General features: G+C 43.9%; 1 protein-coding gene across 2 annotated transcripts in view; it reads right to left on the bottom strand.

The window, feature by feature from the left end:
* Crebbp (CREB binding lysine acetyltransferase) overlaps positions 1-14,473 on the bottom strand; it is a 132,869-nt gene that overhangs the window by 4,943 nt on the left and 113,453 nt on the right. For both annotated transcript variants that reach the window (XM_029470633.2, XM_021184469.3), the window contains exons 21-30: positions 13,229-13,285; positions 9,590-9,667; positions 9,209-9,276; positions 8,008-8,158; positions 7,560-7,706; positions 6,814-6,927; positions 5,920-6,085; positions 5,522-5,689; positions 1,754-1,915; positions 1,193-1,474 (exon numbers count right to left, since the gene is read on the bottom strand). In XM_029470633.2, coding sequence (XP_029326493.1) covers positions 1,193-1,474; positions 1,754-1,915; positions 5,522-5,689; positions 5,920-6,085; positions 6,814-6,927; positions 7,560-7,706; positions 8,008-8,158; positions 9,209-9,276; positions 9,590-9,667; positions 13,229-13,285 — 1,393 coding nt within the window. The remainder of the gene's footprint in view (positions 1-1,192; positions 1,475-1,753; positions 1,916-5,521; positions 5,690-5,919; positions 6,086-6,813; positions 6,928-7,559; positions 7,707-8,007; positions 8,159-9,208; positions 9,277-9,589; positions 9,668-13,228; positions 13,286-14,473) is intronic.

The raw sequence follows: 14,473 nt of genomic DNA on the forward strand, positions 1-14,473 counted from the left end.
TAAGACCAAGTCTTGAGCAGTAATTAATGGGTCCCTTCCTTCTTTATTTTATGTGCTTTAGGAAAAGTATCAGACTTAAGAACTTGAGATTTACCAGCAAGGACTAAGAACACTGGGGCTATTTCCACCAAGCACTATCAGGAGACTGTGAGACACTACCTCTAGGAGAAATGATCATTTCCCAACAACAGAAGCCCTAGTGGCTTAGAGATACCTGAACTCAGAAACTAAAAAGGAAGCATTAAACCGGAAGGGCAGGAGCTTGGGAGAGAATTCAGTAGGGAAGAGGACTAGGTGGTCAAATATGGGGACCTGAGTTTCTTTTGTTTTCTTTTGGTTTTTCGAGACGGTTTCTCTGTGTGGCCCTGGGTATCCTGGGACTCAACTCTGTAGACCAGGCTGTTCTGGAACTCAGATATCTGCCTGCCTCTGCTTCCCAAGCGCTGGGATCAAAGGTGTATGCCACCACTGCCCAGCGACACTTCTTTTCTTAAGGAAATGAGGTAAAGAGCGACAGAGTAATTCTCCTCTGGCCTCTGTGCTCATACACACAAATAATACATTCACACCCACCCACAGAACACATCTGAAGATGAAGTCCTATGGCTGGGCTGAGAAAAGCACACACAAAATCCTAAAACCGGCAAAGCAGAAAGAGGATTGAGAAAGGGGTGTGTGTGTGTGTGTGTGTGTGTGTGTGTGTGTGTATGTGAAAGATGAAGAAAGAGGGAATAAGAGGGGATATGACCAATGACAGGCAACTTTTTTGACCTGCCCAGGACAAGCTCTACTAGGGTGAAGAAAGCTACCCACAGAGCAGGAGGCAGTGAGAACACCAATGGCTTACATCAAGTCTTCTAACCACATTCTGTGATCCTGCCATTGGACCTGATCAAAAGCGCCAACCTGCCAGCAGGGTCAAAGGCGTCCTTAATTATCAAGGCTAGAAAGAGATAAATACACTGGAATCCCTGTTTTCCAGAGCTCTTTCCAGTCAGGAAAGATATATATATATATATATATATAGCCTGTAGCTGTAGCGGACAGGAGCACAGATTAATAAGGAGGACTACAAGGGAGGAAGTGCACAAACAATGCTGTACACAGATGCCAACACCTGCATCCACTCCTGATACTCCAGGGGACAATGCTGCATATGGGGGAAGGCCAGGAGGTAGGTGGTAGGGCTTACCTCACACACAGTGCAGTGCCAGCGTGTTTCCACATGGTGTTTGCACTCATTGCAGGTATAAACAAAGCGGTCCTGGCCCTGTGTGTGCAGCTCCACCAGCATGCACAGAGTGGACCATTTGGAGCGGCGTAAGGAAGAGAATTCCCAGTGCTTGTCCCTGGCCAGGGTGAGGAAGGCATCACGGCCATCCATGAGGTCACAGCTAAGCAGAGGATCAGGGTCCACGATGGGGGGCTGGGTGCTGATAACAGGCCCAGCATGCAGATGAATCACAAAGAACACCTGAAAGGAGGAGGTGCATTAACCCCACAGAGAAGCAGTGTGCTGAGTGCAGGGCCACCTCTTCCCGTGAAACAGGAGGATAAGCAAACCCAGAGACTGCGTGAGGTTCTCATTTCCTGGGATGGAATTTAACTGATAAAAAGCCAAATATTATTATTAACAGAGTACTGTTCCAGCTCTTCCTGTGGGCTGTGTAGGAAAGCCCAACCCCACAGGCAGGTGCCCACTGTTTCTCTGGGGACTGAATACCCTCAGAGCCCCCACCAGCCTATCAACTACCTCCTTGTGCTTCTCCATGGTGGCATACAGCTTCTGCGACAGGTCATTGGAAACATTGGGCATGCTGGGCTTCTTCTTGTTGGCGCGGCTAATGCTGCTTTTGTTTTTGTTGGTCTTCTTGTTGTTCTTTTTCTTTGCATTTTTGCTGTCACCCTGACTGCCCTGCAACCACATGGAAAGTTGTCAGACCAACGCTCATTTCCTAGGCTATGGGGTTCCACAGACCTCATATGCACCTGGGCCACATGCTATTTCCAGAGGGCTAAGAATGGAATCCTCCCAGCCTAGCCACAGCACCTGTATGTCCAGTTACTTCTCCAGGACATTAATTTGCAATCTAAGCAACAGAGGAAATTTTCTACCACTCCCCATAATTCCACTGGCAGGAGTGTTCCATCCTGCACGCTCAGGACCTGGTCCTTTGCCTTGAGAAAACCTGCTCATTTATATAAATTTTCAGAAAACATGGGGAAGGTGTAAATGAGAGGCAGCACCAGGAGGATCTTTCCCACTCTATACCTACACTTGGATAATGCTTGTCTGAGAGCATGTCTAAGCTTGTATTGCAAGCTGTTGTTACTAATTTCATTACTGTTGTTACTGCATTCATTAGACTTAGCTGAGGTCTAACAGGGACTCACTCATTCCCTAATTCAAGTACTTCAATGATCCTACTATGAAAAGAACTTGAGTGTCACCCACTTAGAATACAATATAGAAAAGCTAATCTGATCCAGAAATATTCTTTTTTTTTTTTTTTTTTTTTTTTTTTTGGTTTTTCGAGACAGGGTTTCTCTGTGTAGTCGTGGCTGTCCTGGAACTCACTCTGTAGCCCAGGCTGGCCTCGAACTCAGAAATCCGCCTGCCTCTGCCTCCCGAGTGCTGGGATTAAAGGCGTGTGCCACCACGCCCGGCTCAGAAATATTCTTTATCCTGTAGTACTAGGGTAAAACCTAGAAACTTATACATGCTCGACCACTGAACTCTACCACTGAGTATACTCTCAGTTCTATAATTTCTTTAACGAATGCTATATAACCTAGGTTTCAAACTCATCACACTCCTGCCTCAGGTTCTTGAGTCAAATTATTTAAAATAAAAATGTGCATGCATGTGTGTGTACTTGTGAGTGTGCCACAGTGCCCATACAGAGGTCAGACAGCATTTTTTTAGGTTGACGTGTTCTCTTCTACCATGGGGATCCTAGGCCCAGGTACTCTTAGTAGACCCATTTTGGTGGGCCTCAAATAAATTTTATTTGGGATTTTTTTGAGACAGGGTCTCAGTATATCTGTAGATATACTGTGTAGATAGATCAAGCTGGTCTTGAATTGAAGAACGTCTGCCTGCTTCTATCTCCCAAGTGCTGGAACTAAAAGTGTAGGCCACCACATCTGGTTTCACATCAATGTTCTAAAGCAATGGAGTGGGGATAGTGGAATATCCCTTTAATCCTAGCACTCAGGCCTGGCAATGGTGGCGCACGCCTTTAATCCCAGCACTCGGGAGGCAGAGGCAGGCGGATTTCTGAGTTCGAGGCCAGCCTGGTCTACAAAGTGAGTTCCAGGACAGCCAAGGCTACACAGAGAAACCCTGTCTCGAAAAAAACCAAAAAAAAAAAAAAAAAAACCAAAAAAAAAAAAAAGAAAAATAATCAATCCTAGCACTCAGGAAACAAGCCGATCTCTGGCCAGCCGAAGCTACATAGAGACACCCCTTCCCCCAGCCCCCCAAAAAAAGAGAAGAAAATTATTTTCATTATCCGATGCAATGCACTTTGGTTATTTTTCCAGTAGAGTTTTTTCTGCGCTTGTGCCCAAGTCTTCCCTAAAACTGCGGTTGAATACATGATATGGCGTCCTCTTTTCCCTACTTAATACCACCATAAATATTCCTCTACTTCTACTAACTTGAAATTCCAAATTTTCTTATTTTTTACCTGTTTGAGAATTTTATACATGCATAATAGTATGTTTTGACTAAGCATTCTGCCCCTACTTCCTCTACTCCATTTCCTACCCCCAGAGAATCTGATTTTTAATGGCAAAGTAGCATCCCCTTATAAAGCATTGGCCATACTTAAAGTTAACCCCGCTAAAGGGTTGTAGATATCCTTGAGGAAGGCAAGTCCTTGCCCTCAGCACCTAACTGCACACAATAAACAGCAGATGGACTTGTCAGCACTTTCCCTAGCATATACTAAGCCCTTGGGTACCCAGTGACCACCAGCTTAGGCACAAGGCAGGTCCTCTGGATAGAGACTGACACCAAGCCAGAGGCCGCCCTGGATGGCTCTGCTTGTTTTGTATTCCCTCAGAGTCCTTTCCCCCTTGGTTGCAGGGCTGTGCCTGTGTTCTGCTGTGCTGTGCACCAGTGACTCCTAAGCTGGACCCCCATTCCAATTCCTCAAGTGATGCCACCACTGCTGTCCTTTATAAGCTCAGACAAATTGTTCTGGATCAGGCCACCTTTTTGCTCTGAGGCAATGGTTTGGTCAGTGAATGGTTCTTGGTCACTTGGTCTCCACTACAGTATACCCCGTGTCAGGCACTGAGACCTGCTTGTTAAGGCCAGGTTGAACATGGCCCCTCTTCTCCAGCATCCTTCTGAACCAGTTTGCAGTAGACTAAGAAACCAAACTTTGGTGAGGACCAGTCAAGTTCCTGAGAAGGTGAAAGGATAATCAACCAGTGGGAGTAAGTTGGACAATGGGGACAGTTTGGGAGCTCTTGGGAAGCACCAGGGACACAAACTTGTTTCATCTAGCCTGTGTTTTCTCTGATAAAGCTGTCTTTTTCAAGACATAACTCAGTGTGCCCAGTGCTTGGCATGTTGCTACCACTCAACAATCATGTGTGCACTGAGTATGCATGCTGACCTGATGCTTCAGGTGTTGCCACATGCTGCCAGCTCTCCTAGTACTGCTGGAGTCCAGTCTCAATCACAACCTTTGGGGACACTGCAGGCATCATTGCAGCCCATTCTTTGCTTCTCTCTCATCAAAGAAGGTTCCAGCTTCACATAAGACACTACTTAATTCATGACTTCTCATATGCCAAACATCTTCCACAGAATTAACTGTGCCCACCTACTGAATCTACAACCACTACATACTATGGTCAGCTCACACAGTGCCTTGTGATCTTCAATACAGCCCACTTCCTCCACTCCCCTGAAGACCCCATTCCCCTAACTCACATGGAATCCCTATGTCACTGTTTCAAAAGCCACCCCAGACTTCCTACTGTCTTTTTTTACCCTAAGCTCCTTTCTTCTTAGAGTTGCCCATCACCTGAAAACACACTAGGCAGCTATCCAGTCCCTTCCTAGTCCTCCTAGTATAAGAAAAGATACCTGTTGTAGCAGAATAAGTCTTGTTTAGTTCACTCTGTACTCCCTGATACACAGGGATAGCAAACAGTGAGCAAATTAAGAAAGGGGGAAAAAAGGCAACACAAAATGAGCTGCCACAAGGTTTAGCACAAGGCCAGCAGTTCAGTGGCAGTAACTTCCAGAACACTTGCAAGAAAATTCCACCTTCCTCCATGTACTTTTCTGGCTCCAATAAGAAATTACTTCTCTCCTCTACTCTCCAGGTCTAACCACTAGGCCCCTAGGAAGTATCTCTTGTATAGAGACATCACATCTGCTTATCATTGTTGGTGATATTCTATGCATGTGAATGAGAACATCACCACAGAAATAGTATAGCAATTGTATACTGTCCATCCTGCCACTTTGGTGGCACAACTCTAGTAGGGGCTATACCTCAGGAGTCTCACTCGCTGCAGTACTCTCTTCTTTTTTCCTTTCTTCTTCTTCTTGTTCTAGTTCCTTAATGCTTTCTTCCAACACATTAGGCCAGAAATCTCCTTCAAAATAGGGCAACTCCTTGGCACTTGTGAGCCTGTCTTCGTTCGCTTGTTTGAAGATGTCCTGGGAGGAAGCATAACAGAGGTGGGGTGAGGTCCCTGGGGGTTACTGCTTGAAAGGCCCACTGCTTTGACCTTTGTACAGTTCATCCTGCAGTTTCACCAGATGCTTCCAGGCTCTTGCTTTCTATTTCTTGTAAGTGTTCATAATGATAAAGCAGAGTGCCAGAAGACAATACACAATGTATGTCAATCAGCTGTGACAAGCCCAGCGCCCTCCTTCAGCAGGATTACCTTATAGTCGTTAATGATCCTCTCTGCGAACGCCTTGTCCAGCATCTTCTTGTACCACTCCTGTAGTCGTTTTGGTTTGGGGATTTTCTGGTCAGGGGGGTGGCAATGAAAGATATAGTCATCTCCTTCACTTGGGGGACAGGCCCAAATATGTCCTGTCACATACCTATAGGATACATACGAAAAAAGCCAGACAGAAGTGTCAGTGAATTCAGATCTACTTTTGATGAACTGTAGCTTAAGAACTTAAGCAACTTAATGAACTTAAGGAACTAAAGAAAGGACAGTAGCCGGGCGTGGTGGCACATGCCTTTAATCCCAGCACTTGGGAGGCAGAGGCAGGTAGGTCATTCATGTCAAACAAATCTTAGCTACTCTGTGTAAGACGCTTAAGCAAACACTTTCAGGTTTGGGAAAAAACGTGACAAGTATAAACAGAAACACTGTGTATTGAATCATGATTGCCAATTCTAACAGAAGATCAAAAAAGAGAAATGTGCAGACACAAAGTCGATGAATGTTGTCTGCGAGCAGGGGCAGGACAGGCAGTAGCAGCAGAGGGCACACAGGCTCTGTGTGCGAGTGAGGGTGCCTGGAGACTGACTAATGGGAATAGTTACACCAGTTACTAACAACACTAAAACCACCGACTCCGAGACCTGAAACACAGGCAATAAGCATGATATGAAGATTAGGCCTCAATAAAGTAGAAAAAAAAGGAAAAGCAAGCAAAGGCAGAGTAGACACTGTGCTCTGGACATGTGGGAACCTTAGCAAACTTCTGAACCAACCTTGATATGTTAGAATAAAACACATAAAACTAAATGAGAAAAACTTACTATTTCACAAAATAGACAAAAATGTCTTTATTGATTCTGAATAATCCAGACTCACCCCAATTTCTTCACATACTCTAGATATCCGATGAGGATCTCATGGTAAACAGCTGTCCGGAGACAGCGGGGCCGGAAGAAATGAATACTGTCCAGATAAGATATGTATACACGCCTGTGGAGGATAGGCAGGGGTGTCATTTTTATTTTTAACTTCAGGTACCCCTCAAGATTGAACACAAACACCAACACCTAAAAGTCCCCAGAACTAGGATTTGATAGTAGTCACAGGCCATGGAACAGAATGTGAAAACTCTAATCACAGCCCCAGCTGAAAACCAAGGAAGGAAACAGAAATAATATTCTGTTGTCCAATAAAAGATATGGAAACTAACCCCCCACCCCGGGGAGGGCAACTTGGGAAAATCCACTTTTTATCCCCACTCACCCAAAGTCCAGACTAAAACTACTCTGGACCAGAGGCAGTTAGTTTTTGAGCAGGGCATCTAGCTGTTGCTACCCCCTGACCCCCAAGTGACTATCTTTGGTAAGACAAAACAAGACTAAGGCCACACACACAAAAAGCATGCAACACTACTACCAGGACCCTTCTTCCACTAAGAGTTTACGGGGACAAACAAACAAACAAACAGCATCGGTAACAACACAACAAAACAAAAACTAACTGTTAAGTCAGTTAACTATGGCTTTATCTTAATCTAGCACCAAAATATACAGCTTTAATATACCTGAGCCTTGATCATACAAAATAGGACTAAAAGACACATTCAGAAGATGGAAGACTACCTTGTATTTGGTGGGGGGCAATCAGAGCCGTATTCTTGCACATGCATCCCAAAAAAGCACACATCGACTCCATCGATCTCCTCAAAAGCGAAGAGTGCTTTGGTACGATATGGGAAAGATTCTGACATCTCTCCAGAATCCACAAACCTGAAACAAGCCAAAACCCGGTGTTTACAAGTGTTGTGTTCCAACTGCTCCTGAGCTAAGCCTGCTCTGTTGAATAGCTCAAGGCCTGGCAACCTCCTGCAACAATAGCCATAGCAGTTTCAGGGCTGCGTGGCAGGACTCTTAGGGAAGGGAGGGACATCTCTGCTAATAAACCGGGATTCAGAAAAGAAAGTCACATGCTAGCTGCCACAAAGCTTCTGTATAAAGACGGCACACTTGAGTCCTCCAAAGCCGGGGTAGGGTCTAGTCACAGTTCAGGACAGGAAGAAAGAACACAAACCGCGACTTCATGCCCGGCTTGACCTCCACAGTCTTGTCTGAGCTGGCCACCACTCTGACAAAAACCTCCCCAGCTTCAGGGTGATTCTGGCGCCGCAAAAACTTATTCACTCGGTCTTCCAAGTGGTTTCCCAATCGTGTGGTCTGCAGCCCTAAAAGAGTTTTAAATGAACAAGATTAGGCAGAGCTGTTGTTTCTATTTCTCCTCTGCTACTTTCAAGGACTAACAGTTGTTCTGTAACAACGTAAGAGTGCCATCCTGGGACATTAGGGTCTTATGAAGGAAGAGGAGATGTAGGACTTAGGTACTTTGCTTCTCGTCAGCTGATCTGTCCATTTCTAACAGTAAGGGACAAGAGTGCCACAAAGATGGCCAGAATCTGACAGAACTGAGGACACTGGGTATTCATGCCCTTTGCCTCAAGTCCTGGGCACCTCAGCAGAAGCTTGTGGGACAGGCCCTGCCCTGGACCTATGCTGAGCAGAGAAGTCTTCTGTGTGGAGGGTGAACTATCTCACAGATGCTAACAGGCAGATTACCTATGACTCCAGAACTAACTTGAAGAACTATAACAACAACAAGGAACATGATACACCCTTGGCCCAGTCAATGGCTGAGCTCCCTTCTACCTAAGCTCACTTGCAGTCTAAAATGGAGCTTAGGACTCCAGTGCAGTAATCCAGCATTACACAAGGACTGCTTACTGCCTTCAGGACTGAGTGACTATTCTGACAAGCATAGATATAGGCCCAAAGGGCCTCACAAGATCACCATTCTTGCTGAAATCCTTGAAGGAATCTCTCCATTCTCACCCATATACTGTAAGACAGCAAGCCTTGTCCCTACAGGAGACAGCCTGCAGCTCAAAACCAAAAACAGCTCCCAAAAGCCCGTGACAGCATCCTTCCTGGATAGGGCTCTTGGTTCTGAGCTACTTGAGAAGGATCTGGCAACAAATGTTCTCTTAGTATTTCTGAAATCTACTTTCTAGGCTTTCTTAACTGTTATTGAAAGCATGAGCTGATCATAAATGGATCAAGCTGAATGACTCCAATGAAAAAATGTACAACGCACTAGGAGAAATTTACACATGAGAACTGCTGACCACTCCCTCACATTGAGAGATTACAAAGAAAGAAAGGAGACTTTAAAGAAGTTCTAAGTACACAATCCAGGAAACAGAAATCTTCAGTAAACTTACTCTTAGCACTGAATTTGTTTTCTTTCCGAGGTCTGCCAGTTTTCTTCAAACAGTTGTCACACACAAAACTGCACAACAAATAATGGGTGTGATCAGATTATACTCAACAGTGTATGTTGCCAAACCAGTAAAATGTAGCACTGAAATACTTTGTTGGCAGTTGAAATCACATCATTGTGAAAAGAGTGAGGAGACAGACTGGCTTGGAGTCTGCAATTTATAAAGCAGGCGAATACAAGACTTAAATTTAGAACCAACTGCCACCTCCCTTAATTGCTGAATACTTGCTGACAAGGAACAAGACTAGGGAGTACAGCCACCTCCCCCCATGACTTGTGCACAGCTGCTCCCCCTCCCCAGATATTACAACAAACCACGCACCCTGAAGGCCAAATGATGTCATAGTGTAGAACACAAATTTGATGCATCTTCCGGCCACACTCTTTGCAGTCAACAAAACTAGAGACAAGAAAACCAAATTATACACCAGGAGCCACAAAGCCACAGTCTCCAAAAGGAGCTCGAATGTATGGCACACACTGTTGTCTGAAGCTGCTGTTAGGAGCTCTGACATCATGCATGTGCTGAGTAACCCATATGTGTTTTACACAGTCACCTACATTAGTTAATTTTATTAGGAACTTTTTTTTTTTTTTTTTTTCTTTTTGGTTTTTCGAGACAGGGTTTCTCTGTGTAGCCTTGGCTGTCCTGGAACTCACTTTGTAGACCAGGCTGGCCTCGAACTCAGAAATCCGCCTGCCTCTGCCTCCCGAGTGCTGGGATTAAAGGCGTGCGCCACCACGCCCGGCGAACTTTTTTTCTTTTGAGAAAGAGGTCTAGCCAGGTAGTCCGGCTTGGACTGGATCCAAGATTCTTTATTTGGATTCTTGGGATTGAAATCGGGTTGCCCCATTTCCATAGCAAGTGTCTTTATCCATTAAGCAATCTTGTTGGCTCCCAAAACTTTGGTTTGTTTGTTTTTCAGACAGGGGTTCTCTGTGTAACAGAACCTTGGCTGTCCTGAACTCACTTTGTAGATCAGGCTAGTCCTCAATCTCACAGAGATCTGCCTGCCTCTGCTGGGATTAAAGTTATGTGCTACCATACTCAGTCCCTGAAACCTTATTTTCAAAGATTACTATGATAAAAGTCTATCTCACAGCCCAGTGATTCTAACGTTACTATGCCCTTTTAAAACCTATTCTTTCTCTAGGTAAATTTCAAGTACCTAAATGGGTTTAAAAACCAGAAAAGTTATTTTCAGTGTTATAAATATATGCTTCTAATTTTCAGACCCCCACCCACCCAAAAGCTACAGAAAGAAAAGTAGCTAGATGATACCAGCTCTCGTCGGTCTGAAGCACAGAAAACATCTGCTCTGAGTTGGTGACAGAAGGCATTGATGCTAACAGAAAGTGGATAGGCTTCTGAGTACACTCAAGTCTCCTGGTACCATTTATACAATTTAGCTACAATCACTCTCAAGAGCAGACTCCAATAGGAACCCTCAACACCAAGCCATCCAGGGTCAAACCTTTTGCTATTTAGTTTACTCACTGCTACTGAAATCCACATTGCAGTAAGATTTAGGGTACCAGAAAGCATCCCAGTTTCCTTGAGCCAAGCTCTTTTTAATGCCTAGTTTCTTCTTGTCCCTTCATCCTGATACACACCTGCTATATAACCATCTAGCTATGGTGTATCCTGCTGCTGTTCTCTTTAGAAAGAGGACCCACATGGAACACTGTGGGACAGTGGCAGCATTACTTGGTTGTGACATTTCCCCTCCCCATACACTACTTGGTCATTCATGGTCTTCACTCCATCAACCAACCAAGTGCATCACCAGTTTCTAAAGTGAGCTTGGTTGGCCTCTCTTGATTCACCCTATTTCTACAGATAGCCCATTCAATTCTTCCTGCCATTGTCAGGAAAAGAAATATCAAAACTGTTGTGTCTGTGACAATTCCCTCCATGACTTACTATGAGCCTTCTACCTCACAGTATTGCTTCTTCTACCTCCAACAGGTCCAGCTTTAGTTGAGCTCTGACTTCTTGCCTAGGTTGCATCTAAATCTCCTCAGGAGTTCCTAGAGACCGGAGACTGAAACCTTATGCTTCATTTTTCCCACACAATCCCATTCAAATGGTCTAGGCGTCTCAGTTGGGGCCTCTCTTCCTCCCTCCCTCCCTTTCTGTAGAAACAGGATCTTAGCCATCCTGCCCCCGCTTCTCAACTGTTGGGAGTACAGGGGAGCACCACCATACCCTGCTACAGAGGTGGTCTTTCTACACTGGAGTCAAAGCTGCTCCTCAAAACATGTGGTTAAATTCATTAGGTGCCCCCATCACCACACCCCATGAGAGTAGATCTTTACACTCAGTCGGGCTTGACTGGCCAATCAATTCTGTGGCATGTATGTTTTGAGTATCTTGTGTTCTTTCCTCCCTTTATGTTAAGAATATTACGTCCTTCTCTCTAGCACCTGCTCTTAGTGGACTCCAACCAAGAGAGGCCAACCAAGCTCACTTCAGAAACTGGTGATGCACTTGGTTGGTTGATGGAGTGAAGACCATGAATGACCAAGTAGTGTATGGGGAGGAGACCTCACCATGACTTTAGCTGGTTGTCACAACCAAGTAATGCTGCCACTGTCCCACAGTGTACCATGTGGGTCCTCTTTCTAATCCTGGACTTCAGGAGGCCAACCCCAATGGTGACGCTGCTGTGCCAACGCTAAATTAAAAGCCTTCACCTATGGAACCAAGGACACTGTGCCTCTTGCTGCCTGCATTTATCTGTTGCTACAAAAAGAAACTTAAAGCCCACACAAAAAGGGCTGGAGAGATGGTTCAGGGGTGAAGAACACTGGACCCAAGTTCACCTCCTCCCAATAAACATAGCCAGCTGTAACTCTGATACCCCATTTTAGCCACCAAGGGCATCAGGCACACATGTCCTGTATATAGATACATTTAGGCAAACGATACATATAAAATACATCATTAACATGGGGGTGGTAGGTAGGATTGGAGGATGACAACAACATGACAACTCAGAAACAAAACTGAATTTTCACTAAAGGTCCAAGTGTGTGTTGTGGGAACTCCACACACACCAGCATTCATTATATAGTTATATAATCCTGTCCCTAGGTATCAGATAGGATGGAGGAAGTAACCTTCCTGAAGGAAATGCAGCATGGATGGAGAGTCAGCATATTCCATTATAGCAGTTGACCTCTCTGGATCTGGGAGATTTGGGGCCAAGAGAACAAAGTAATTACTGCTAGGTTCAGACCTGTCCTGAGCTATAAAAGCCATTTCTGCTCCCTTTCTGCAGCTTTAGGTTTTATTCTAAGTGACATACAAAAACTTTCTAAGTTGGACATATGAATGATATAGTATAGTACATGGTATCTGACACTTGTGCACATCGTGTACAATTTGCAGACATCAACATTTGCAAATGAAGGATGCTCTTGAGTGAAGGCAGTGGCACAAGACAGATTTTTAGATGGTGAACCCAAGATGTTTTCATTTTGGAATTTCTCTGGGATGATATTAGCACTTCAAGTTACTGCCTCTGTTTGTTACAGAGTAACCCTGAGCAGTCCTTAAAGATGCCTATGACCAGACTCTCGGGATGTCCAAAAAGAACTAAAACACCCACATAATCTTATCACTATTAAAATCCAGCAATATGAGAATATGTTAGAGAAATCTACTTTGAGTTTTAGATAACTTCCCAAAAGAAACCCCACTTTTATTATCCCATAATCTAATCACAGGTAATAACTTTCCTCATCTAAGACTCAAGGTAAAAAAAAGCCAGGTATAGTAATGCAGACTTTTAATCCCAGCACTTGAAGTACAAGTTCTTCAAGGCAAAGGCGATTTAGGGTCTGTGAATTTAGGATAACCAGAGACACAAAGAGGGAACCTATCTCAAAAACAAAGGAAAGAAAGAGTAGAAAAACAAATAACAAAAGCTGTGTGTGTGTGTATGTGCATACTCACGGTTCAGGATCTAAGGTATCATTTTTCTTCTTTTCAAATTGATCCTTGGAAATTGTCCTTATTTAAAAGAAAAAGAAAAATCTTTATTGACTGACATATATTTCTATACAAACTTTTTTTTCCCTACAAATGTTTCCAACAACTATTAGCTTTACTCTAAAATTTAATTAAGACTCATCAGAATATGATGGCAAAATTGTGTTGAGATTTAAACATGTTTATTTTCATCAAGTTCATATGGTGCTAAGTTGAGCTAAGACCACAGTGGAATGGCAACCCACCCTCAATGCAAGCTGAGCATCCACGGAGGACCCCCACTTTGGAAGGGTGGATTATTTGGGTTCAATTGAGTGTATGTGAATTACATCTGTTGTATGTAATTATATAACTTTTTTTTTTTTTTTTGATGGTTGTTTCTTGAGAAAAAAGGAGTACTTACTTGTGTGTGTGTGTGTGTGTGTGTGTACATGTATGCCACAGTGCTTGTGTGGAGATCAGGGAACAGTTTTGTCAAGTTATTGGTTCTCTCCTTCCACCTTCATGTAGGTACAGGGATAAATTTCAGATTGCCAGGCTTGCAAGGAAAGTACCTGTACCTATCAATTCATCACACTGCCCCCTTTCTGCGGCTTTAGGTTTTATTCTAAGTGACATACAAAAACTTTCTAAGTTGGACATATGAATGATATTGTATAGTACATGGTATCTGACACTTGTGCACACCGTGTACTCTTAAATTAGACTAAACATACTAACCATCTCCAATACTTGGGGGAGGTGTGCAAAAAACCTTTCAAAACCCTTCCTTGTAGGCTTTTTGAAATGTTTAACACATAACTGCTATCTACAGTCACCGTACTGTTCAAGAGTACTCCATAGCTTTTGCCAGTATCTAAGTGAACCTTAGCACTTATTGATTAGCCTTCTCCCATTCCTACCACCACCAATTCAATGATTAACTCCAATCAGACCAAAGAAGTAAGATGACAAGGGTAACAGATTATTTCTGGAGCATAGGTTTCCTGCTTTTTGAGACATAGTAACTCTGGAGCCAGACGTCCAACATGACCAGAAACATGGATGATTAGGGAACTTAGTAGTAGAAAAAGAGAACCATAAAATGCCCAGCAGGCTAAAGGCAGATGTGCAGGCCAGCAGGATTTGAGTATTTCACAAAACTCGAGTACACACTGTGGTTTTCAATTCTCTTGTTATGGCTTGGTTACACTGACACTCAAAAAGAAC

Source organism: Mus caroli, unplaced genomic scaffold, assembly GCF_978045245.1.
Source record: "Mus caroli unplaced genomic scaffold, Mus_caroli_1 scaffold_17, whole genome shotgun sequence".
NCBI classification, from domain to species: Eukaryota; Metazoa; Chordata; class Mammalia; order Rodentia; family Muridae; genus Mus; species Mus caroli.